At 43.3% G+C, this 27,023-nt stretch overlaps 2 protein-coding genes across 2 annotated transcripts in view; one reads left to right on the forward strand and one right to left on the reverse strand.

Moving 5' to 3' along the window:
• TNFRSF19 (TNF receptor superfamily member 19) overlaps window positions 1–2,514 on the forward strand; it is a 48,199-nt gene extending 45,685 nt beyond the window's left edge. Inside the window, exon 10 of the mRNA XM_026049851.1 lies at window positions 827–2,514. The gene's annotated coding sequence lies outside the window, so the exon portion shown is untranslated. The remainder of the gene's footprint in view (window positions 1–826) is intronic.
• An 18,688-nt stretch (window positions 2,515–21,202) lies between these two features.
• The window catches only part of MIPEP (mitochondrial intermediate peptidase), a 64,847-nt gene continuing 59,026 nt past the window's right edge, over window positions 21,203–27,023 (reverse strand). Inside the window, exon 19 of the mRNA XM_026049807.1 lies at window positions 21,203–21,397. Within this exon, the coding sequence (XP_025905592.1) occupies window positions 21,303–21,397 (95 nt within the window). The 3' untranslated portion in view covers window positions 21,203–21,302. The remainder of the gene's footprint in view (window positions 21,398–27,023) is intronic.

A 27,023-nucleotide genomic window follows, 5' to 3' on the forward strand; every position in this document is an offset into this window, starting at 1 on the left:
CTACTGCTGTTGCTGGAAATACCAATCTTATCTAAGTCACATAACAGCTTTCAAAATAGACTCTTTACTTTTATGTTGAAGTTTGGAAATGTGATATATTGTTTTGTCTGCCGTACTGGAAGATGGTGGATGATGAATGGTCATTAATGTTCTCATCATTTTGTTTTGGTGCCTTCCAATCACCCTTGTAGGTGACATCCTGCACTCCCACCTCCCTGCTGTTCAGAGCTTCTCAGTGAACTTGGATGCTCTCCTCATGTTTTAAGGGAATGTGTTTCCATACCAACATGACAAAAAAAAAATGTGGGTTGCTTTGCCAGTTAAACTGAATAACGACTTAAGAGATATATAATTATTATCATTTAGAATTTTTAACAAATGAACGGAAACACAAATTAAAAATATCACTAAAAAGTAATTTAGATTTCTCTGAATTTTTATGCTGTCTATTTTTTCTTCTGATTCTTGTAAGTATAAATATGTAGAAATCATTTTTAATTGGGGCTTCAGTCATTCATTCCTTGATATCTCTATGACATCATGTGTTACTATTGAGATATGACTGTGAGTAAGCAAGATGGCTTGGGTGGCTTAGGGTTTCCTCCATTTATTTCTTCTCCGTAGGCTTCATAGACTCTTTTTGTGCAGTGTCTTCATACTCATAGCCTAGACTGCATCAGTGTATATGCATTTTTTGATACAGAAAACCATGATGCTGTAAACGGTGAATAAAGAAGTATGTTTTTTTTAGCATTTAGTCAAGTGTAGGAGAGCACACAGGTGTTTTATGAGTTGATGTAACCACAGTTGTGTCGCTTTCTTGCAGGAAGACAAGCCATTTGTGTCACCACTAAAACCGAATGCTTCCCTAGCGCTCCTGTGCCATTTCTCATCAGACATGCTGTGCTCCTCAGTGTAGCTCCAAAGCCAGATGGAAATAATCGGCAGCATTGCACCCCTTCCACACAAGCACTTGTGTCTGAGCCATACCAGCTGGAAGGTGAAGCTCCAAGGAGCATCCTGAGAGAATCCCGAGGAGGGATCCATGGTCTTTTCCATCTTTTTGAAAGAAAAAGCTTCTATTCCTTCTGATTCTCAGAAAGCCTCGTGGAATGAGCTTATATAAGTACATGTAAATACAACAAGAAGTGAAAAAAAATCTGAATATGTTTGGATGGGTGGCTTAAATGTGGCTACAGATGCCCAAAGGCATGGGACAAGACTGCCAGTTGTTTGGCTTGCAAATCTATGCATACATTAGGACTTTTTGGGGCTGGTTCTAATTCTAACTCAAGTTTCCTGCTATTGAAGGAGTGGAAAATGAAACATTTCTACTTATGCAAGGATCATCTGTTGAGAAACTGAAGCTTCTGTTATGTATTGCATTATAGTCAATAAGCTAGTTTGGGGAGTTAAACCATTTGCATGTTACAATATGTATGGTTGAAGTCCCCTCCGGCCAATTATTAACCTTGTGGGAGGGGACATTGTTTTATTTAATATAGCAGGAGATTAGCTCCAAATTAGATTTAGTTTACTGATATTTTTCTTGTTTAATTGGTAGGCTCAGTATTGGAATACAGCTCTTGTTGTTATAGTATGTATTCTTTGGCAGTTGAAATAATATCATGTCACACCAAAGTGTCAAACTATAGCAGGTGTGCCATGAAAGTATACATAAAATGAAAGCTGTTACTAATTTTTATAGTAATGGATTGTTTTCAAGGGTCAAGGTTCGTGTTGGCCTAATCCTTTCGTTTAACAGGCCTTTTTTCATTCATTTTGATCTCTCCTTCTCACTATAGTATTTTCCATAAATCTACTTTTTCCACACAAAATATAAAAATAATTGTGTAACTTTTTTGAAAATACCGCTGAATTGAATCCTCAACTTAGGGAAATACCTAGAAAATTATTAGTTTTCTGCCTTAATTGTTGTTCACATGTTTTATTTGCAGTTTGTCACGCTATATTCTGCATAGTCATTTGTTCTGCAGGTATTTTTTTAACTCAAATAGTGTTCACTTCTGTGAGTAAATCTGTAGCCTCCACTGAAAGTTGCATTCGAGAGGCTCAAGTCTGTCAGTGAACTCTGTCAAATATTCTATAAAGTTCCCAACGTGCCTTGGTAAAAGCAAAGCAATGGGCAGAACAAATGCAAGTTTACAGTAAGTACTACACATCTTCCCAACCGTGGGTTGCACAGCAGCAGAATTGATAAGATGTGCAAATCTTATCACAAATTCGTGATTCGTATGTGCAAAAATCATGAATAGCAATTGTCAAATCTGAATCAAATAATGTTATATAAATGTGGTAAAGACCATCTTTTGAGTACCAGTGTAGTAGAGAGTATGGGCAGCTCTACAATTACTCAACTACATACCTTAAAGGATATATATATATATGAATCAAATTAGTTTTGAATAGTTTTTGTGAATGCTTTCTTACATTTAAGAAATGACAAAATACTATTTTTCACTACATTTGCATGAAGAGATGTGTGCTTTGACATTTGTATATAATTTGTAAATAAGAAAAATCCAATGTACATTTCAGTCTATGGCAAGATCCTTTTAGAACATGTGGAGATTCCACTTTTTGTTAATACCAGTTATTTAAAATACTGTGTTCAAAAGCTTTGCCAGCAGCTGCCACAGTGAGTATGTTTTCCCATTGGAATTTACACCTTGTCTAATTATTTTTTGTGTCCGGCAACTCTAGATAAAAACACTCATTCTTTAAGTGAGTGACACGCAGCTTGAAAGCAAATTAGGAGGAAAATGAAGAGTGCTTTTTAAATATATATGTATATTGTGTATATGCTTTTTTTGCTCTTAATTTAACCAAATTGGTCTTTTTTATATTGCCTGTGGCAAGCAACGTTGTATATGCTAGCTGAAAACATACGCTAGCACCACATTTACACTGTCTGCATGTCACTCGTAGGGGCTCACAGTGCTGTTTTCAATGCTCCTTTAAAGAATCTAAATTAAAGCCATGTATAAATCATTTTGTAATACTTTTTCTACTTGTGAATAAAATGTTAAAAGAATCGCTCTGGGTTTGTTGATTTCAAATTAATAATAATCTATATAAAGATAGTGATCAGATCTTTAAATGTCTTAAGTGTTTGAGAATATTAATGGAGAGCTCTGGTGACCCGTTACTAGTGCAACCATTTATAGAACATTGCCAGAAGGGAAGGTTTGTGTGTTGAAAGGCAAGGAGTGCTGTGGAAGTGGAAGGCAACACTAACACAGATTATTAAGAAAGGGTTGACATGGTTTAATTGACAGAGCTCTGCACTGAGAAGAGAAACTTGTGGTTTGATAACTGCGTGTGTCCAAGTGATTCCTCATGGTAAAGACATAAGAGCAGTGCCTGGAAGCTGGATCCAGGCCATGATGTTAGGGAATATAAAAACAGGTTGTCTGGGGTAGAAAGTTTATAGCACTACTGGTTTTTGATAGGAAATCTCAAAATAAGTTGAATGATGCTGCCTGTCTCTTAGCAGGGCCTACTTTATGCTGGCGCATTTAGGTTAGTTCTTTTCCATGTGTTACTTTCCCTAGTCTTTTAAGTAGATAATTTAGAGCTTACCTGCAATAATATAATTAAAAAGAAAAAGAAGAAAAGACACTGCAATACAATACTCAGATTCGTACAAGCAAAACGGATAAAAGATAGGCAGATGTTACAGGCACTTCAGCTGTACGTGAACACCAACCAGCTCATGTTTTCAATCACGTTAAAATACATTTCACTTCTTTAATGACTAGTGACTATTCAACAAAATAGTCTGATCGTGTAATGTGCAAAACACTGATGGATTTACTGCGTTTGTAGGCCATGATAAATTTACAAAATTTGTTAGCAAAACTTAAGTGACAGAGGGTCAAGTTAAAGTTTCGCTTTATGTTTACTCTGAATCAAGGTTGTGAACACCATCATCTACAACATCTCAGCCCTCCCATAAGGACTTGGTAATGTGAATTAACGCGGTGYTGTGGGAGGCTAAGCTGTCCCAAGAGCCCATGTTTTTATTTGTCAAGTGACACCACATAACCTAAAGGCAGCTGGAGAATGTCTAAAACCTGCAAAAGATTATATTAATGCTAGTCCCAACAATTGCTAGCTATGTATGGAGGGAGGAAGGGATCAAGCTCTTCTCAGTGGTGGCCAGTGATGGGAAAAGGGGCAATGGGAACAAGTTAAAACCCAGGCAGTTCTATCTGCATGTGAGGAAGAACTCCTTTCCTGTGAGGGTGCCAGAGCCCTGGAAGAGGCTGCCCAGGGAGGCTGTGGAGTCTCCTTCTCTGGAGATCTTCCAAACCCATCTGGCTGCCACCCTGTGCCCCGTGCTCTGGGTGTCTCTGCTGGAGCAGGGGGTTGGACTAGATGATCTCTAGAGGTCCCTTCCAACCTCAACCAGTCTGTGATTCTGTGATAAACTTAACCGCACTGCAATGGTCTGTGTGATCTCGAGGAGCCAAACAGGCTGCTTCGGTGGTCTCTCCAGTACCCAAGGGAGTTATGACCGTGTACACAGGGAGACACCCAGTCTAGACAGCAGGTCAATAGCTGGGCCGGGGGCTTGTCTTAATGGGTGGGATGAGCTCGCCCAAAGGCCTCATGCAGCTTGTGAATCCGCAAAGCGGCTCATGATGTTGCTTTAGTTCATTTTTATCTGTTTGCATTGCCAGAGCTTGGTGACCAAAAGGAGTGGAAAAAGCAGGCGTTTTTATTATTTTATTGGAGATAAAAACATAGCCAAAAGAAAAAAACACAATGCAAACCAAATAGCAAGAATATATAAAATTCCTTAAGATTTTCATATACTTTGGCTATATGTAATAACAAAGCCATTAGCAAGATTGCATTTTTTGTTTGTTTGTTTGTTTGACTGTCTAAGAGAAATGTACAGAAAAAAATACCACCACAAAAAGCTGTTTTCCTTCTCAGGAGACTGATGCTTCCTGCCTTTTCCGCAAGGCAGCCCAGGCTCTGACTCTTAACACTCTCCTCCTCCTCCTCCTCCTCCTCCTCCTCTTCATCTCCACAGCTGGCTTCTCCTTTCAGTGCGGGCGCTTTGAGGGCACCGCCTCTGCATTCCAGTGAAGTCCCTCCAAGCAACAACCCTCACGCATTAAATTAATCCCCTTTCTGGCTGTGAGGATGGAGGCTGCGCTCGCTACCTGCCGGTTCCGACCCTGCTGCCCTGCTTTGTGCTGCAAAAGAAAGGCCCTGCACGGGAGCCGCCGGGGTGGGCGCCGATGGGTGACAGAGCCGCAGGGCGCGCGCGGTGCCAACGCTGCCCTTTGATGCATATTTACATGCAGCACGAGCATTAGTAAAACCCACGTGGTCTTCTCTTCGCATACGAGCCATCTTGACCATGTCCAGTAAGGTGGTGCCTTCAGTAGGGTGAAAGTGCAGTGGGTGGATTTGCTGGTGATCCTGCTGGTTTTCACAGCCCTGAATGGTGGGATTAGTGGAGATGTTTCTCTATAGTATATGGGCAGAGAGGGTGGCTGATTGAGGGCATACGATGGCTTCAAGCAAGTGACACAGCTTCAAAAGTAAGGTCATTTTGGTACCATTCAGATTTTTCTATCATTTGATTTCATAAATTCTTCCTTAACAACATTGGAAATTTTTTTTTTCTTTTTTGATCTGACAAAGGGAGATTCGGCAAGGTCTGTGGGTTGAGCTAAAAGCAGTAGCTTCATTAAAGAATACTTAGGATAGGACAGGTAGTATCTTAAGCAGACCTTCTATTTATGGGGACAAAGACACATTCAGCTAAAGTGAATTTTAGATAATTCTCTTAGCTTTTAAAATCATTCAGAAGCAGGATCATGTTTATGGAAAAAAATGTGTGTCAGATGGGATGGCTTTTGGTCAGGTTCTGCCAGGAAACCACTTGGATTAAAGAACCAACATCACTAACTGATGGTTACTATAATGTAGGAAGAGACATGTTACCCTGGCACAGTTTACACAAGTGTCCTTTCTGGTCTTGGTGATGCCCATATGAACCTCCATGACGTACCCACAGAAATCCTAGCCCTTTAGGAAGGATGTATTCTTTGACTGCTCCTATTTTTTTTTTTTTCTGAAAGAAAAGAAACTTATTTTAAACCTTCCACATTGATTAAAATTTTATCTTTAATATTTTAAACTTCAGAAGGCAATAGTCTATTCCTGTGGAAAAGAACCATGCCCATCTTTATTTCTGAAAATTATTTATAAATAGCTTATTTATTCACTTTTAGCTAACAGGACTGATGGACTCAGGCAGAAGAAACTGCTGATCTTTTAGATGGTTTAGTACCTATTTTATTGATAGGTTAAAAAAAAACAAACCTGTGCAGTCCACTTATTACCTCTAGTTCAAAAGATCCCATAGATCTGCAGGGAAGAGCCCAAGAATGCCATAAATTAGACACCCTGTGTCTTTCAACAACAAATAGATAGTGTTTGAGTTGATTCAAAGATGTTGGCAAGTGCTGTGATAGAGATTCCTGCTTATATCTGTCTGCCAGATGATGTTTCTGGACACACAGAATGTCATTGATGAGGTCTCGCTGCATCCCCAACCGGAGGATTTCTTTCCCTAGAAGACAAAAGAAGCCTTTTCATTTCCTATCAGCAGTAGGTGGATAAGGAGTGGAGGGAGGGCTGGTAAAGCCCAAGGAAGGCAGAGGAGAGCAGGACTGACACATTCACAGTACATGATTGAATTTGATGGCTTGGATATGCATACTGTGCACACAGGCAAAGGCCCACAGGCGTGAGGATTTCACTGCAAGTCTTGCACGATCTTAAGAAGTAGAAGTTACCTTTCAGTTTTGCCTTGTTCTGTGCTGCAAGACCTGAAAGAGGGTTTAAATTCCTGCAAAAATCTCTTTTATTCCCAATTATGTACATCCTTGGAGATTAAAAGAAAAAAAAAGAATATAAATTTTACATAAACTGTATTGCACACAAACTGCCCATAATAAGACTCCCATTTCATTTTGTCATGGAACAGAAATGCAGTTATCCAAATGCCACCCAGAAGAGCCAGGTAATCGGATGCTGATTCATGCTCTGTTACCAAAGTCTCCCTTTGGTATTTTAACTCCTAGCGTGCAATTTGGCCAGAGCAATCAAAATAACTCTCGGAGCCAAGCTCACATCATCAAACCATTCCTCAAAAAATCTATCACTGAATCACGGTTTATGAGTAGTTTAACTACAAGAAAGCAGGCAGCTGGAGACAGGATAAGGTAACCAAAAAATCTCCTTAAAGAATTATATTGGAACAGTGTTCAGCAAAATTCCCATTTGTGTATTACAGGGTGTTTTTAGAGCAGTAAAGTGAAATGTTAGGCTGCTGTTTAGGCTTGGTGATGCTCTGCTGTGAGACAGCCAAGCCGTTTCACCCTTCCACACCTGCCCACCACGTGTTTCCCTTCTCCTGAGTCTCCAGGAGAGCCGGATTTCTCCCTTCTAGAGAAATTCATAGACACCAAGTTCTCTTTGCAGAAACCACAATAAAATTTCCTGTAATTTTTGTAAGCTTCCCAACTATTTCTGGTATTCACGAGGCATAAGGAGCAGGCGCTGCCTGTGAATAACCCGGAGCACCAAGCTGCTCTGGAGGAGGCCTAGGGGAGCGCCCCGAGAGCGGCGCCTGCTGCTGCCTCCAACGGGGCCGTACGTGTCTGAAATGGCTGAAATGGCCTCCTCGGTGGCCGGGCCCACAGCCTCGGCCTGCAGGCCTGTCCGCCGCCTGCCAGGCCGGCAGCTGGCACCCGGGGCCTGCGCAGCGCCTCGTCCCGCGGGCTGAGGAGGAGTGTTGCCAGCAGGTCAAGGGAGGTGATTCTGCCCCTCTGTTCAGCTCTGGTGAGGCCGCACCTGGAGTATTGGGGGCAGTTCTGGGCACCCCAGTATAGGAGGGACGTGGAGCTTCTGGAGAGGGTCCAGAGAAGGGCAACCAGGATGATTAAGGGAATGGAACATCTCTCGTATGAAGAGAGGCTGAGTGAGCTGGGCCTGTTTTCTCTGGAGAAGAGAAGGCTGAGAGGGGATATGATTAATATGTATAAGTTCAGGAAGGGAGAATGCAGGGAGGAAGGGGACAGGCTGTTTTCACTGGTGGCCAGCGATAGGACGAGGGGTAATGGCCACAAGCTGAAGCATAAGAAGTTCCGTCTCCAGGTGAGGAGCAACTTCTTTACTGTTAGGGTGACAGAGCAGTGGAACAGGCTGCCCAGGGAGGTTGTGGAGTCTCCTACTCTGGAGGTCTTCAAAACCTGCCTGGCTGCCACCCTGTGCCACATGCTGTAGGTGTGCCTGCTTGAGCAGGAAGGTTGGACTAGATGATCTGTAGAGGTCCCTTTAAACCTTAAATATTCTGTGAATTCTGTGAATTCTGAGCGCCATGGCGGGCGGCGAGGCGCGCACGCCAGCGGGATGGCATGGGCTTTGGGATCAAACTGAGAGAGAGAGAAACAGAATGTGCTGAGCTGTGACATGGAAGAGTCCCGGGACCCGAGGGACACAGGGCAGGAGAGGCACTGGGGTAGGTTCCTCGGTGGAGGTGGAAGCACTGGAGGTGCCATTTTTCCTAGCAAAGCAGCCAAGTTCATCTTCTTTCCCTTGTCTCCATGCACAGCTTCTGCCCATCTCCCAGGCCCTGCAGAAGGTGCCAGAGCGATGCCTGGTGGCTTTTCTGCAAACCGAGATGGGCCCCACATCCCCTTTCTGCACCAGCACCCGCTGCTCAAGCCAAAGAGCAGCGCGAGGAGGAACACGATGGCCAAAGCCTGGGAGAAGAGCAAGCCAAGGGGCTGCCATCTGGTAGCTTGGCACAGCAAGCAGCGCCGCTGCATCAACCCCGGTCACACAGGCAGTGATGGACTCTTCATTGCCCCAAGCAGCCCTCAGGCAAGCGAACAGGGACTCCTTTCCAAGAAGAGGTCACTGTCGGAGCCATGGCCTCCTTCCGGGCCCCGGTGGTTTGTTTAGTTTTTCAGTTGCTCGGAGGTTCATCTGCGGGTAGCAGTTTGTCAGCTGCCTCTGCGGCCGCCTCTCTTCGCGTGTGGACAGCGTGGCCTGGGACGAGCTATGTGCACATCCGCAGCAAAGCGCCTCCGCCTCGAGGATGCAGGGAAGGGCAGCCTGGACCTACCACCTAGTCCAGCCATCTGAGCGTGTTGTTACTACAAAATACGTGCACTGGATGCCTCTGTGTTGACCCGCTTGTGCGCACAGATCTAACGTGTCTCCTTTCCTGCCTTTTCCAGGATGGTCTGGTGGCTAAACGTGAGGCCACAACATGTTTATAATGTACAGAACCAGTTGAGCAGCTCGCAGAGGCTGCAGCAGCAGCAGAGTTTATCTGGGAGCCTTTATTCTTTGCATTCTTTTCTATATTTACGAGACTCATGTGTATATAACATTCAGTCTGAGGGTGGGAAGAACAAGCAAATATCAAAGCAAGCTTTGAGCTTTGGAATTCCTGGGGACTGCCAACAAGTCACAGGCAGAAGCTACAGGAGCAAAAGGGTGTAAATAAGGGTGCAATGGTAGTTGCAGCTATAATGATTCAGTCCCAAGATTTAAATGATTATGTATCTTGGCTTCCAAATTCATATTCATCATCTTGAGGGGCTTTCCTGAAAGTGTCCAAGTCCCACATTGAGAATGACTCGGGCCTTAGCAACTGCTTGTGCTCCCAAGTCACTGAAGAAGCACTTGCGAAAGCTTAATGGAATGTGAGAAGGGATTTCCCGAGACGTCCATGCTGAAATAAAAGATTTTCAGTTAACAAGAAATCTTCAGTGAGTTCAAATAAATCCCACCGCTCCTTTATCCCGTTCTCCAGCAGCTTATTTAGCAGAGTCACTCCATGGCAACTCAGATGTTTGGACATCAATTCTCCTGTAACTCCAATAACCAACAGGTGCTGCCCAGTCCAGAGATTCCTGGTTCAAATCCCAGCAGGGATTAATCCCTCCGTGGCTCAGGCACCCTTGCGGGAGTGTTGGATCATTAACTAAGTCAATATCCTTACAGAAAGATGCTCATGGCTAGAAAGGCTGCTCTGCGAACGCAGCCTCTTAGGCAAGACGAGCTGGGCAGAGGCTCCGTGTGGAGCCCCGATCCGTGTGGAGCCCCGAGGGCTGCCCCGCTCCAGCTGCAACGTCCTGGCGGGGACGAACAGGCCCCGAGGGACTTCCTGAAGCTGAACAGAGTGCTAAATAGGAGACTTCAAAGCCCTGCAATCCAAAGCTCCCTGCAAAGAAGCAGCCCAACAGCCTCCCTGGGCCAGGAATGGGGCAGGAGGGAAGCACCTGAACCGCACGCCGTGACTTGCAGCTACAGCACCGGGTCCCGCGCTGCTGAGCAGACGGTTTCTGTGTGGAAGTGCCCCAGGTTCCACACACACACCCCCCTCATCTCAGCGTGCGGGGTGGCCACGGGCTCCCGGCCTCTGCCCGAGGGGGCCGCATGGCCACGGCAGCCTCGTGCAGCCTCATGCAGGGCAGGACGCGCGCYCGGGGCTCCGTCCGCTCCAGCAGCAACTCTGCACGGACAACGCAGCAGCACCCGGCAGCCCCAGCGGCTTCCAGCCCCTCTCCACCCACTGCCCTGTCCCTTCTTCCAGACCTCACAACATCAAGCAGTAAGCGGGTGAAGGTGGCCATCTAACCTGCACCGAGTGCAGAGGCCATCGTGACGCCACCAAATTGTCAGTGCTGCAGTGACCCTTTCYAGTGGGCTTCCCTTGGCTGCAAAAGGAAATGAAAAGAGGGTGCTAAAAGGCACCAGGGAGATCGAATGCCTCTCAGAAAGGAACAAACAAACAAATAAAAAAAAAATGGGTCCATCATTAGCAAACAGATAGCTATTAAAAAGGCCATTTTACAGAAATCTGGTGATATTTTAGTGAAGTACAGACACTCCTATTACAGAACCTTTTGCCTTCCTCAGGTGGAAATGATGCCACTGAGATCCTCRCTGTTTTGGGCTGCCGATGTTTCTATGCACACCCAGACACATCCCCTGAAAGGAGATTTTGACACGTGCTGCCCCACATGCAGTTGGAACGGGACGGCCTCGTGCCCCAGCAATCACAGGCCTTCACACGAGTGAATCAGCCATCAAGCAACAGCATCTGCAGTATCTGCAGCATCAGTGCAGCATCCTCAATGTTAGACTCCAAGCGTTTTAAACTGGAAAGCCCGGGCTCTCAGAAGTCTCATACTTAAACCACCTGCCTGGTTTTGGGGTTTTCCTTTGAAAACAACACCCCCAGCATTTCTGCAAGTCAGGTTGCTAGCTGAAGTCTCTTTGATATTCTGAAAGTGCTTGTTTAACATTTTAATAGCACTTGGAGCATTAGCAGAGCACCAGCAAAGTGGGAGGGAGGCTGCAGACGGCTGCACATCCCCAGCCTGGCCCTGCTCTGTGTTGGTGTTTGTGCAACCAGCAGAGCAAAGTAAGGTGCAGGAGTTACRGGGTAGGTAGAAAAGGCAAGTGAGAGATGAGAGAAAAGATAAATCCCATCTCACAGGCCACAATGGGAGCACGGGGTCACTCCTCCTGCCTGGCTGCAGCGTGCCAGGGTCCATCCCTGCAGCCAAGGGGTAGGGAGAGGGAGAGAGGAGCATATCCAGAGAGCTGGTTTTCCAGGCAGATGTGGGTGCCACCTTGCTTGACTTGAGCCTCGCTGGCTTCATGGTGCCAAGAGACCAGGAAGACCCCTCAGGAGCTTCTCCATGGCCCCCGGTGCAGCTGCAGCACAGYCAGAAACCCAGTTTTGCAGCTCAGCACTTTCACTCGTCACCCTCCATCAGCAACCAGAAATTTGGCTTATAGCACAGCCATGTATGAAAAGACGTGAGGGAAATACAGTGGCCCAAACATAAACCATTTACACCAGCAGTGGCAGCAGTGATGCCTTTCCACATGGAATTCTTCTTTAGGATAACTCAGTGCAAACAGAATTAATTTATCTCGGGGATTTACTACCAGCAAGGAAGGCCTGCGTGTTCCTGGGAAGGGAGAAGTCAAGTCCTTTTCTGAATGGATGTAAAAGAGAGGAAGGAAAATCGATTCAAAATGAATCTTCAAAATTAATAAAATACAGGCTTCAGTTTAGTGGAAGGTGGTGAAAAGCAGCCACAGTGAAAAAGGGAGGGCCCATAGCTAATTCAGAATTTTTGGCAAAATGGGCTTTTTCCCAATCTACAGGCAAAAGTACAAAATATTTCACCTACGCCATCATTTTGCTCCTAGTTAAAATAAAAACTCTTAGGAGGAGCTGAAATAAAACTCCGGGCTTCAGCCAAGCCACCAACTCCAACCCCACACGTCTACTCTTTCCCTGTACATATTATTATCACTGTGTCAGGTGCTGATATAAATGTACTGTACGTGTAGCTCCCACTGTTGGCAAAGCCTCTCAAGGAATCACAAAGCCCAGCTTTGGCCCTAAACACTGACTCGGTAGAGCTGCATTTTGCACGAATGCAAGTGCCTTTTGGTGGGCTGAGAGCCCTGACTGAGCCTCTTCTGCTGGCTGGGACACCAGGAGGTCTCACTCCCCTGGAGCCTCCAGCACTGAAAATTGGGATCTCCACCACAAATTCACTCCATCAGGACATTCGTAGGAGTGGGTAGAATCATCTCATCCTCGGTATCTTCCTCAGGAAGTCATGGATCCTTCAGGACCTTCAACATCTTTGAAATCCAGCTCTTCTTCAGATTTTACTGGATGGGTTCAAAAGTCCACGGAGGAAAAGTCCACAGAGTGCATGTTCAAGCATGGTGGTACTTCTTGTTTCCTTTGCAAAGCAGCTGACCACCTGGGTGAATAAGGAAAAAGCAGGAGAGAAGCTTAAAAGCTGTGTTTGTTTGAACATGTCTTCTGTTTCTGAGCCTCTTATCTGGAGTGTGGTGGCTGGAATCTAAAATGCTCTCACGTGGAACAAAGGGTGCTCGAAGGCAGAGAAAGATGTAAAAACAGTTTAGCTTTTACTGACCACTCGAATTTGTAAAAGGCAGAAACAAAAAAAACGAAAACTGAAAGATTTTTTTGCCAAAGGAAACAGATGATAAAACTGGAGAGGCAAGATAGGGTGAGAAACAAACATAAAGCAGAGGAAGAAAGTAAAAGTCTGTAAAAAACAAATGAGACTCACTGATCTCGGCTCCCCAATATTTCAGAATAGCTGACATACATACACCTCTGTCAGACCAAGGGAAAATCTTAGAAAAGCTTGCAGGCACAATAAGGAATTGCTCCAGAGGTTGCATTTAAAGTTGTCCAAATAGCCATGTCTCTGTACTCCAGTCAGAAAACCATTTTTTTCACATCCATTCCAGGCAGTCAGAAATGAAGGTAATAAATAAAAAAACAAAAGCAGATTTGGTCTGAGGAGCTGACATTCCAAATGAAAACTGCTAAAACTAGTTTGTCTTGGCACATCTTCATTCCTAGAAAGGTCATGGAGCAGCTTGTTCTTGATGCCATCACTAAGCATGTGGAGGAAAAGAAGGTGATCAGGAGCAGTCGGCACGGATTTACCAAGTGGATATTGTGCTTAACCAATCTGACAACCTTCTTCAATGGACTGGTTGGTTGGATGAGGGGAGAGCACTGGATATTGTCTGCCTTGACTCCATCAAGGATTTGACACCGTCTCCCGTATCTCCCTCTTAGACAAGCTCAGGAAGGGCAAGCTAGATGAGTAGGCAGTGAGGTGGATTGAGAACAGGCTGAATGGCAGAGCTCAGGGGGTGGTGATCATCAGCAAAGTCTAACTGAGGGCCTGTAGCTAGTGCTGCCCCCCGGAAGGGGAGTCCAGAAGGTGCCAAGAAGGACTTGGAGTTCTGGTGGACAACAAATTGACCACAAGCAAGGAGCAAGTAGCTTTTGTGGCCAAGAAGGCCAATGGGATCCTGGGGTGCATTAGGAGGACTGTTGCCAGTAGGTCAAGGGAGGTGGCCCTGCCCCTCTACTGGTGAGGCCACAGCTGCAGTGCTGTGTTCAGTTCTGGGCTCCCCTGTACAAGCAGGACATGGAGCTACTGGAGAGAGTCCAGCGTGGGGACACAAAGATGGACTGGAACATCTGACACATGAGGAGATGCTGACAGTGGTACTTAGTGATGGGACAAGAAACAGTGGACAAAAACTGAACATAGGAAGCTCCATCTGAACATGAGGAAGATCTTCTTGACTGTGAGGGTGACAGAGCACTGAAACAGGTTGTCCAGAGAGGTGGTGGAGTCTCCATCCATGTTGATATTCAAAAGCTGCCTGCCAAAGCACTTTCCCAGGCAGAGTCTTTAGGTGACCTTGCTGAGCAGGATGAATGGGCCGTGATCTCTTCAGAGGTCCCTTCCAACCTCAGCCATTCTGTGATACCCTTCCCACAGGGATTAGCCCCACCTGTGACACTGCAAGGTGCTGTGATTAGCTTGGGGTGATTGTGTTTTCTTTCAACCAAGTGGAATTATATGGCAGATCCTAACAGTACTGCCTTTTACTTGAAGCACAAAGCTACATCTCAAATTCTTAACCAATTTAAAAGGTGACAGATATTGCCTTTTTAACCTCTTAGCTGCAACACACGATGTTCGTGCAACTCTCCAAAGACAGCGAATTGCAGCTTAAACTCTAATTTGTAACCAACAGGATTCATGCTCCGGTTAGCATGAATCATTCTGATAACACACATAATGAGTTTTATAGAAGCTCTAGYATGTTATAAAAGTTGCTGTATCACCTGTATTCCCCCAGGGCTTTCTTATTATTCTGTTACAGCTCTATTCTTCTAGAATGAAGATGTAGACTCATCTGTACCCGAGAAGCTTCTGAAGACATTCAAGAAGAAGACTTCCTTTTTTTTTGCATTTTTGTTTCATTTCTAAAATCTTTGAAGAAACGAGATCACTTCAGAGTTTCAGCACTCCCACTGCTCAGAGCTAGAAGATTTTTTCTACCCCTATAGTCCTTAAACTGCCCCTGTGCAGCTCGTTACCATCAAGAGCAGATTCTGCAACTCAGCAACCCAGGGCTGGGATGTCTTTCAAATAACCCTGAGGGAAAGTCATCACCATGTGTAAACGTAGATCTTTAATAACTTCATCTGAGCTATGGTAATTGATACTGGGTAAGGATGCGGCTCCACGCTGAGTTCAGCAAAGCCAGCTGACCAGACTGGGGCTCCTTTAGGAGGAAAGCAGGGGTGGATACACAGCATGAACTTGTGCATACCAAGAAACACTTCTGAGTTTATAAACATTTTTTCTTTCATATCTGTTTTGATCACTGAAAATAGCTGTGATGTATCCATTCAGCCCTTGCAGCTGCTTTTAAAGGGTAGCTTTAATGAACATAATTTCTTTTTAAAAAAAATGCCCCATTAACCCATTGTAACTCTACTGAAAGAGGTCRACGAGGTTCCCTAGCCCTTATACTAGAGGCTGCTGTGAACATGCAAAGACTGGTTATACATAAAGGTCATCATAAACACTCGTGTACCCAGCCGGGGCAGCTGCTGTCCCGCGGGGCCCAAAGCAGAAGSGCTCGGCCACCCCAGCTGGCGACACTTGGCGTGTGCAGGATCATGTCCCCGCATGTCCCCATGCCCCTGCGCCTGCCTCCCGCTGCTCAGGGAACACGGGGAGAGTCGCTGGGAAGCACGGGAGCCACTGGAGGCGACATCTCAGAATCACAGACTGGTTGAGGTTGGAAGGGACCTCTAGAGACCATCCAGTCCAGCTCCCTGCTCCAGCAGGGACACCCAGAGCACGGGGCACAGGGTGGCATGGGGGACGTGCCAGTGGGTAGGGGGACGTGCCAAGCGCGGCTGTGGGCAGGGAGCAAAGAGCATGTGCCAAGACAAGTGCCAAGGGGCACTTCCTAAAACTCAGAATGTCCTCAGATTAGCCGGAAGCACTGTACCCTATACATTTAAAACACTGTGTTAAAATGCTGCACTTGGGGAACTGCATCTGCTTTGGGTAGTTTCACCAACTCAGTCATATACGACAGCCAGAAAAAACCAACAATGGTGGCATTTGATGCTGAAAAGTGAGGGAAATAAGCAATAATAATGAAAGGTTAGGTGATCTATATTTTAAGCCATCTGTGTTTTCTCTACACTTCTCAGGACAAGAAAAACCCATCTGCAGGAGAGGCGCTGTGGGAGCCGCAGGGAGGCAGGATGCCGGATGCAGCCCTCCGGAGGTGCCGGCCTCCCTTCCGCAGGCTGCAAGCCGGGCTGCAGCGCCGCGCACGGCGCCTCCGTGGAGAGGCGAGACAGAGGCAGGAGACACCCCACTAAACCCCCTCAGTACTTCCACGAGGCCGCACCAGCAGGGCAACCACCGATTATTCCCGCTGATCTTTATCAGCCCTTTGGCTTCTGGTGGCAGCGCTTTAACAGATCACTTGGCTGCTTCCTTGGAGGAAGAAGCCACGGGGGTTCCTAGGAGAACCGGGCAGCCGCCCTGGAGAGGCGAACAGGGAAGATCAGAGGGGCCGCCGCGCAGACCTGCTGCTGCTGCTGCTCATTTGTATTTCCCTGTCGCTAATCTCCTTCGCTCTCCTCCCTCTGCCCGCTGCTCCTTCTCCCACGGTGCTTCTCACGGGGAACTCGACGTGCTCGCTCTCTGCAATAACTTTGTTTCGATCCTGCAGTTCTGATTTAATGTATTCTCCTTTGGGACACTGTAAATCTGTCAGGGCTGAAGCAGTTGCTTGAACTCGTTCCCAACACCGTGTAAATAAATCCCTGGCTCCCCAGTGCTTTGCCCRGGAGCGCTCCGAAGTGCCAGGCACGCAGGGCCTCCCACCTGTACAACAAGCACGGGGCGCTCCTTGGGTCCTGCTGCCTTCCCAGGTCTCTGCTCACGTTCCCTTTCCTCCCGGGAACTCCAGGASGGCTCCCCCAGGAGCCCAGACTCGCCCCCCCCCCCCAGTGTGGAATGTTTCAAAAATACTCAAAAATATGTAAAAATATTCTTATAAGCCCGTAAAAGATGATTGTCTTCTTGCATAATAAAGGCTGTGAGACCTCTCTGAATTAACCCGACCTACAGCACATTTTCCAGAAAACCATCCCATTTTGATTTACGTTTCTAGCGAAGATCAGTCGAGGCCTTCACATGTCTCCGTCGCTCAGTGGTTCCTGCTGTGCAATTAGCTGCAACGCGGATTTGCTGAGCCTGGATTTCCGAGGTGTTAACGTGGCCGGGGAGAATGGTCCATGCTCTTCGTCACTTCTCATTCCTCCATCTCAGTATCACCTACAAACCTTGTTTCTTATTYACATTCTGAGCACTATTAAATAACTTGTTTCTCACACTCAACAATATTAACATCCTTATTTTTCCAACAGAATTTAGGGCATGACCAATTTTCTGGAGAAACATTCTGACCAGCACCAGATCCACCCCGATTTCACAAGCGCTGCCAGGAGCTCCCCTATTTCAATCTACATTCATTTTAAATCTTCACACCGTGGTTCAAGCCTGACCCACTGCAAAAGCTGCTCCTAACAGCTTTAGCAGTGGGAAGGAAAGTATTTTATCTACATCTGATAATAATTCTKCCATATGGCTTTTCATTGAAAACAATACAGAAACATTTTTGAACACGTCTGCCTTTTCTGTTATTTCCATTTTATACATATTCCTTTGTAAAAACACACACACACAAACTATTTCAGTCTCCTAAAGTTTCTGGTCCCCAGGCCATTTTCCTTCTCTTATCAGTGTTTTTCCATGCCTGTTTTCTATTTTATATTCAGTTCTTCCTTCACCAATTATACTTACCTCTTCATCTACTAAGCTGTTGCCACCTGCTCGTATTATCTTTTTAGGTAATTGAGTAATTTTATTTAGAAAATTCATGATTCGATTTTAATTTTCATTTAGAATTCTATGAAGCACCAGTTGAGCTTATTGCACTGGAAAGCAACTACTAATCACTATTTTGGTCCATCTGAGGTAAATCAGAATAATAATCTCATCAAACAAGCAGAAGAAGCTTAGCTGACATCTCAGACTATCAAATGTTGGGCACTTTTTCACTGTTTGAGGTAACTATATGTTATTATTTCAGTATTAAAAACAGTCCTATTTCTTCTAAAGATGTTCAGCGTTGACTTTCTAAAGCAGCTAACATTCAAAGCCATCCTCCAGCTCCACAAGTCTTCTAATTTTCAGATTAAAACTATGACACTGCACAGTGCCACAAACCCAGCTCTTGGACGACTCATTCAGCAGCCCCAGTGGGGAACCATGGAATGCGGGAGAAGGATTGCAGTGGTTTTCACATTCAAGGCGAGTTACAATGGTGGTCACAAGAGAGATCTCACATTACTGAAAAGTACACATATCTTCTGGAAAATAAAAGGCTTTCAAAGAGAAAAAGAAATAGGGAAAAAGCATCAGACATTTGAACAGCTGGAAGCATTTTTAGAACTACCAAGAAAGAGGGAAAAAAAATCATTTAGAATAATATTTCCTTTTCTGCAGTAAGCATCGTAGTGGTGATAAAATATGCTCTCGAGAGACTGAATCCTGTCTACTGTTCAGTCCTCAAAGGTATTTCATAAAACAAAAATCATGGGAATCAACAGCTTTTTTCACTAAAAAAAGTTGTCACTGAGTTATATTTATTTTACTATCAGCCCTTGTCTTTGTCAAATGTCCCAAGAGCTAAGTTTCTGTGACAAAAAGTTCAAATTCATTTTGCTGTGGCAAAAAAAAAAAAAAAATAAAGAAGATTTTTCCCCCCCCTTCTTTGTCTATATCTGACTTCAGTATTAGGAAGAAGCTGTTTGATGCCACTCTGATAAAACAGGACTGCTGCTTACAGAAGGATCAAAAGAGACAGTGAATTAAGGAAGTAACAGCAGTCATGGGCATAAAGCAACGACTCGCATATATGTTTTGGCCAAGTGCATCTGAACTCTGGCACCAACGTCACTGCAATTTCTTTCAAAGTAAAATCCACAGGAGCTCTCCTAAGTTTAAATACGCTGATTATTCCACCAACCAAGATGCTTTATTTTCTTTACACTAATGCTCCAAGGCCCGTGTCAGGATGAGGATTTCCTTTTGCTAAGATCTTTTTGTCGCAGCGAATCTTTCAACATGTGCCAACTCCAGATTACTGGTAGTTTGTTCCAGTACGGAAAACAGGCAAAAAACAACAAAAGCCTCCTTTGCCAACATCCCTTTGACACATATTTCTATTATTCTATGAGAGGCYGTTAAATTTATCCTCATGAGTTATTGTATCCTTCTGAGAAATTTCCATCTTCACAATATTTTTACTTACAGCCAAATTTAAACCTTTTTCTTTTCTTCTCTTTTTTTAATCTTGTAGCACAATACCCACCTACTTTGTTGAGAGAAACCATTATCTTTCTTCTTAGTGACCAACTGCAGACACAAAATGTAGTCATACATCCAACAGAGAAAGCTGCTTGTGGTACATGCCTGAAAATCTGCCTGCTGTTTTCCCCTGAAAAGCATTTCATACCTAAAAAATGGCTCAAATCAGTTTGGATGGAACAACAGGACCATTCACACAAGACAATTTCCCTGAACAGTTACCAGGCATAAACGAAGTGAGAAGGGAGGGTATGTATCAATTAAAGCCTCATAGCACAAATCCKGTTAAAAGGCAAGTTACTATCCAGAAAATAAGAATAAATTCATGGCTCTATGTTTTTGCCTTCTTCAATTGTCCTTCACTTAACTGCCTGCTATCCCACTCCATGAGCTCTCACGTTTATTTATTCCTTCCCAAATATGCTTTTTTGGGTCAAGAGTCTCTACTTTTGCTTCTCTTCCAGCCATTTGYCTTCCTTTCTCAGCCTTCTCTTCCATCCGTTGGTTCTCTGGTTGCAGGTAACATTTGCACCACACTTAACCCAAGCAGGGCCCTCACTGCAGCAACCCACAGGAGATCTTTAATACTGGAGGCTGCTTCCCTGCAGAAAAGCTGACCACATTTTTTTTCAAGAACACTCAAATAGCATTTCATAATTTACTCCAAGAAACCCTCCGTGATGATGCCTTCTTTGGTTATCACCTATCAATCATGCTTGCAACCTTGAACTGTTCCCAGAGGAACAACTTTGTTCTGAATGCCTTTTTTTCCCCCTGATCTTGCCCTTCTGTGCCTTAAAAACACCCTGAAAGGAAGTTTGCTGTGAATAAAGATGCAGGAAACAGACTCAGGCTGTACCTAAACACCCAAGTTTGCCAACTTCTTTCCACAGTGATTGTTTGTAACAGAACCCTCAAAATGCCCCATAGCCCCTGCCCACCAAAGCCTAACAGGCTTCACACAGTGCTCCAGCGCTCTCCTGGAAATGCAGGAAACTGAAGAACTGCTGCACAATAAAACCAACACCCAGATAACAGATAACAGATAACAGGACAAGAGCAGCCAGCTCGACAGCAGAACACTTCTCACTAAGGCAAGGCTCTACCCAGGCCTGATACAGGACTGCTGGTAAGCAGAAAGATCTGTAGAAAGATGATCCTAGGAGTTAAAWCTTAGGTCTGTTGGATATTTTAAAAAATGAATTCAATGGGAATACCAGTTTTATGGCACCTTACCAACTCCAGTCCTCCTCCTAAGCTTTCTGTGCTCCTGACATGAACCTAAAAAGCTTTGTCTAACAAAAAGTATTATCTTTCCTTTTGCCACACGAATATCCACACACTGGATCAACACAGCTGCAAAAAGCATGACTAATTTCCATTGGGAAATTAGTCCATTCACTTAAACTATTTCACTTCTTTACCTTTCAGGTTGCAAGGTGTTGGTTTTTTTTTTTTTTTTTTCCCTCTTCACATATCTGTATGAATCTCCAGACTGTGCAAACAATTCTTGGTTGTGATACTTGCCACTTATGTATTGATTCTGAAGCCAGTAAATACACACTGAAAGTCCATTCATATCACTCCTTCCACCTTGAAGATGAATTTGATTCCCATTTAGCAACCTGCTCCTCCAAGATCAAATTTTTAAACAGTACCCGCCACTGTATTTGTTCTCTAGCATTCTGTGCTTAAACCCAAGTGAAACTGCAAGTCATCTTTCTTCATAATGAAACCAGGTGTTCTACTAAAATGATTTATTATGATTCTACCACCATGAATATTAAAACATTTATAAGTGTTCACCAAGAAACAAAATGCATAATTACACTGTAGCTGCAATTATTAAGATGTATGCAACTCTCAATAAAAACATTCACTTCCATATTTTCATGAGTCCATGATAAATGTTTCAAAGTCCTGGTCTAAGTCAGAAACAAGGGCATCCACGAAGTCTTCAACTGAAGGTGATTTCTGAAGCATACCTACAAAAAACAAGAASAAAACTAAAGATTTTAAGCAAGAACACCCTTAGCTTGAAAGTTTTGCTAACAATAGCTTATTACTAAGTTTTTAATATTATGGTTCATATAGCAGAAAGAGCTACGATATTTCTATATACTATATATAAAGAATATTTATTTTTTTCAAGCTATCCATTACACACTAGCCCCAAATTGACAGGTTTCATGCTTGTGAATAGATCTTTATCCTTATGGTATTGTTTAGGCTGGGAATTACGTCCATTTTAAAGTAATATAACCAAGAGAGGAGAGACTCAGTCATTTCTAAATAACTGTAAAAAATAATAAATGATTGAGAAGGGATTTTAGTCCTTATTTGCTAAGCCTCAGGCCTGACAGAGCCAGACAAAACAACACACTGTAGCTAGAAAAAAACAACATATTGTCACAAAGTGTTGCACATTTAAAACACTCTAACAAATGTATTTCCTGTACACTGCAGTTTTAGGTTTGTTTTTGTTACAGAACAAGGCCTAATGTTTTAAAAAGACCCATAATTTCTATGTATGTTAGTTGTATCACATAGATACAGGATAACAGAGAGGTAAACCAAAATAATAAACAGAGAGACTCACATATTTTGTTCTACAAGAAGACAAACCAAGTCTCACTTCTTCCTCCCCCAAAACACAACTTCTCTTGAAAGTATGAGAACATAATYTGGAAATTACTTTCAGATATTTTTTGGACTGAACATTACATTACTGTTGGTCTTTTCGCTGGAACTAATATTTTCATGATTAYACAAGGAGAGATTTAGTGCTTTGCCTGTATGAGAAAAAATTACAGCTGCCAAATAATGTAGAATTTAATCTCTGTACTTCTTTGAAGTAATCTGTTCTTTCTGACAACTGCCAATGTAAATATAACCCTGTTCTACCCTTTCTAATAGGCACACCTACTACACACAATTTTATATCCTTTCACATCCTCAACAATATTTGCTTTCAGTGAAACTTTTAATTGCAGTCTTCTGAAAAACAGAATCTCCTACTACAACACAGTGATGAAAAAAAAAAAACCAAAAAGAAACCCCACAAGAAATAGCAGCTAATTTTATGGGAACAACTAGAAGAGTTTCTTGCTAAGACCCCATTTTCATCTGAGCTAAACCTATGTTCTAAGTGTCAACACAAATTGCCTTGATATATAGACTAATATTGAAGATGGAAATGAAAATAAACCTCATATTATATCAGTTGGCTGAAACACTGTGCTAAGTGAAGTCAGTGTTAAGTTGTTTTCAAAATCAGAGAGAATATTTTAATACTTGGCAAACTCGGGATCTGTTGTAATCTTGGTCCAGCTGGGCTGGAATTACTTCTAATCCACAATGACAAAGGGCAGGCTGTGTGCAGGGCTGAGGACAGATGTGTCCTGGTGTGTCCTGATGCCGCCTCCTGATTCCCTGGAGATGCCGGCGCTGCCGCAGTCTCGCTCTCCCAGTGACCCGCTTGTTCCTGGGAGCTCTGGGTGCAGGTTTCCCAGGAATGCAGACAGCCCTTCACGAAGGTGACCGTGGTGGCAGCTCCCTGGAAGGGGCTACCATCATACATAGTCACTGGAGCTTTGTTTTTTGCCTGAGATGGAGCAGGCGAGTCCCAACAGTGCCATTTTTCCTGCCCTTCCTTTGTCATTTACTGCAGACTTTGCATCTGAACTGCCTGGCTCTGTTTCCAGATTGAACAGGAGCAGGAGCTTTCACAGGTCTAGTTTGTCATGAGATGGTCTGGGCCTAAGCAGTGCTTGTTTTGCCCCCTGAAGGGCAGCCTGGATGACTAGCTCAGGTTTACACAGCCAAAGTTAGGTGAAATAATCTCTTCCCACTAATCAGTACAATGTGGCYCCATAAACAACTATTTCTTTATAGCAAATGTCCCATTTTCTATCATTTATCAACAAGGATGGATGACTATATTTCTGTCAAGACAGTCTTTTCACTGAAGTATAAAAACAGCTACGATAGAAAAAAGAAGGAAACACCCTCCCTCCACCTCCCCCTCGAAATACATAAACCCTTTCCAATACTGAATTTATAAAAATCAGCAGTCCAGAAAATGTTAATTTAATTCTAATGCCATGCTAAATTATATTCTGCTGAAGACAAGTCTTAAAAGTGTGACCATCAATGTGCTGCAAAAGAAGAAAAGCTAATAGTACAATAATTAATTTGTGGGTGGGAGGCAGGAAGAGAACAGACTGATCCTCAGATTACCTTTAATTAGACTTGATTTCCCTCTTGAATAGAAATGGCAAATCATCATAAAGAAAATTCAGTCCCTGGATATTACAAAATGAATAAAGGAAACATAAGCAACTACTTTGATCCGTTTTAGAGAAGCTGGATAGAGTCTTACCACATCTCACTCAAAACTTGCTATATATTGCMTTTACTTATATTTTATATGATTTCTTTCAAATATGTAAGAGAATTGAAAATCTTCCTTGCAACAGTGATGTCAAATGCCCCTACTGAAGAGTTCCAAGTTTTGATAATACAGATTTCAGATTTCCTGCCTTCGAAAGCTACATTCTAATGCACTATTTTCCCTATCAAAAGGAGACACAAGCAGCTGTTGTCTTTTAAAGAATGAAGAGTAACTGTTTGCTGTCATCCCTGAAGAACTAGTGCAGTAAAAAAGCATGTCCTTATGCAAGAAATAACYACAGATTTTAGAGCAGATGACTCCAAAAGAGACAGTGAACATCAGTATTTCCATATTTTAACTTATTACAGTAATCAGCCATTAAGAACGGTCATGTCTCTTTTTAAAAGCCATTACAAAATATCAAGGTAGGATCAGTACGTGCTCAGCCCTTCAGTCTCAATGATTTAGTGCGATGTTTGCTCCACGATGTTTGATGGTTGCAGTTTTAAAATCTAGGAGTGTATTTTATATGTTCAGCCCAACTCTATTTCAGATCAGTCTCTCCCAAGCCTAAGGCAACTGCATAGTTATCTTCTCCCCTTTGAAGTTTTCTCTCACATTACAGCACTGTGGTTAACCACACCCTGTGAGGGATGGTTAGCTGTAACCTACAATCACTGGAAAACGAGAGAAGAATAAAGCCTGTGGCAAAATTTGGCCTCTGCCCCTTTGGAACACTAATTATTTTGGGTTCATGTAGTTTGAGTTAACATATATTGCCATTCACATCGCCTTTTAGGACGTACACATGGTTCTTATACTTTCAGAGAGAGACATACAATCATTATCTGAGTATCTTTACAGCTTCTTCACATCCTTATTATTCCACCAAGTGCACTTGAGGCAGGGAAAAACAAATTTTCCAGTTGCAGCAAATGCCTACTTAACATCCAGTTGGTTGGATTGCTATGAATGCACCCAGCTGAACAGGACTGCTGCGTTAATGAATCAAACCCACAACTGCACGTGCTTTTTGCACCCGGGTGTCTGCAGTCTCCTACATAGAGGGCAGTTTCCTGAGACCTGAGGGGCAACGTGTCTGGATCTGAACTGCAGGACAAGAGAGCTCTGGGATGAGCTCTCAGTGCCCAGATATCCGACCYGGCTCCTTGTTAGACCGCAGGTCACTTCCCTACTTCCCTGTGCACCTGGGTCTCCTCCCAGTGCCAAGGGGGAATCTTGTGCTGACCTGTCACGCGCAGCTGGACCTGGAAGGGACATCTGGGTGACCTGCTCTTAAGTGGGTTTCGAATCCCTAGCTCCTACCCCACAATGGCAGAGAAACCAAGTGCAAGTCACGCTATTTTCTCTCTTAGAGACAACTTCCAAAGCCGCCTGGCTGCCACCCTGTGCCCCGTGCTCTGGGTGTCCCTGCTGGAGCAGGGGGTTGGACTGGATGGTCTCTAGAGGTCCCTTTCAACCTCAACCAGTCTGTCATTCTGTGTTAAACTTCTTGGACTAAGCACTATCCACTCATTATTTTATTGGCAGTTCTATATATGACTGTGACTAGTTTTGAATATTTGGTTCCAACGTTATCAAAGGGGTAAGATAAAAAGGTCACTTACATTTTTTTTTAAATGGTGCCATTACATCTTTTTTTTTTTTTAAATGGAAAAACAAAGCCAAGAGAATCAAATCTAAACAAAAGAATGTACCCTGTGCTTTCTAGCCAAAGACTAGTCCAAGCAGGAACCTTGTCACTGACTCCACTACAAGGCAGATCAGATCTTTTATCTTTCCTTATCAGTAAATCTATGGAATCGTGTGGGAACAAGATGCAAAGCTCGGGTCACATCCAAGCACAAAAGAAACACRACAGGTAGCTTCTGAGAAGAAAACCATAACAAAGAAACGGAATAAGCTGCATGTACTTGTGAAGTTACCTTTTTTCAACCAGTCAGTGAATGTGGCTAACTTCATGATGAGATATGGAAGCTCTTGAAGGATGAGGTTAAATACATGTATCCRGAAGTCAGACTTGTACAAGCACATTTCTTTATAAAGAAACTTCCTGAAATAATGGTCTACAGAATGTAAGGTTTTGGAAATATGGCACTCATTACCACAGACTCTCAGTTTTTTTCCCTGATGACGACAAGCTTTAAAGTCTGGTAAAATCTGTCTGTAAATGGGAATCTGCTCGGTGATCTCCTATGGGAGTATGGTTTTGTAACTGACGAAAAGAAACCACAGATGGAATTCAGGTATTTTAGAATATTGTTAGTGAGGAAGGAAAACTGAAGTAAGAAAAATAAGAAATTGAGCAAAACAGTAAACTAAAAAATTAAAGAAGGAATAACTGCTTTTTTCTGCCTAAGTTCTTGATTTTTGTGATAAATGTGGAGTGATACAGTATAAACATATAACAAGCTTTTACATCATATGTGTCAATGATYTGATCACAAATAATCTAAAACAAGCAATTGAATTATTAAATGTCAAGGACCTGAGTCACCTGAATCTCATTTTCCACGGGCAATCACTCCAGTATGTTTGTATTAAGTTTTGCACTGTCTGTAAGATCAGCAAGTACTCTGCTCCCAGAAAAGCATTTTTYTGAATAATCTTAATGTTGTTTAATATCTTTTAAAATTTCTTTTTGAAGTCATATTAAAGAAATTCAGAATATAAAAAAACAGTTTGTAAACTTCTGCTGCTTTCTAAGTTGGATAGTCTGTATTCTTACCACATGTATCACTCACGCTGATGCTGATGGGGGAGTTACTGCCATCTGGTTCTCCTTTCCTGCAAACATGCTAGCAGGTGCACTGCAGTTACCTTACAGGCATTCCTGTAAGACTCAGTGCTCACTGAATTAAAAATAGATCCCAGAAATAAAAGATGATGAACATAATTGGTGTTCAGAAACATTCTTTCTTCCTGTATCATATGTACTTTTAGTATATATGATATAATTGGCTTTGCTTATAGAGGTGTATGTTCCTTTCTTGCAATTACTGAAACCATAATCTTGGGCTGCAGTTTTTGAAATTAGGTTAACAAATACAGATTCTTCAGGAGCAGGACAAAAAAGGTAGGTCTAAATTTGAAAAGTCATGCTGAAGTTGACCTATATATTAGACATAAAAATAGGCTAACCTAGCCACYATATGACAATCCAGTCCCTATACGATCATCTATTCACTATATATAAT

Source organism: Nothoprocta perdicaria, unplaced genomic scaffold (genome assembly GCF_003342845.1).
Source record: "Nothoprocta perdicaria isolate Ctin4 unplaced genomic scaffold, notPer1 scaffold_62, whole genome shotgun sequence".
NCBI classification, from domain to species: Eukaryota; Metazoa; Chordata; class Aves; order Tinamiformes; family Tinamidae; genus Nothoprocta; species Nothoprocta perdicaria.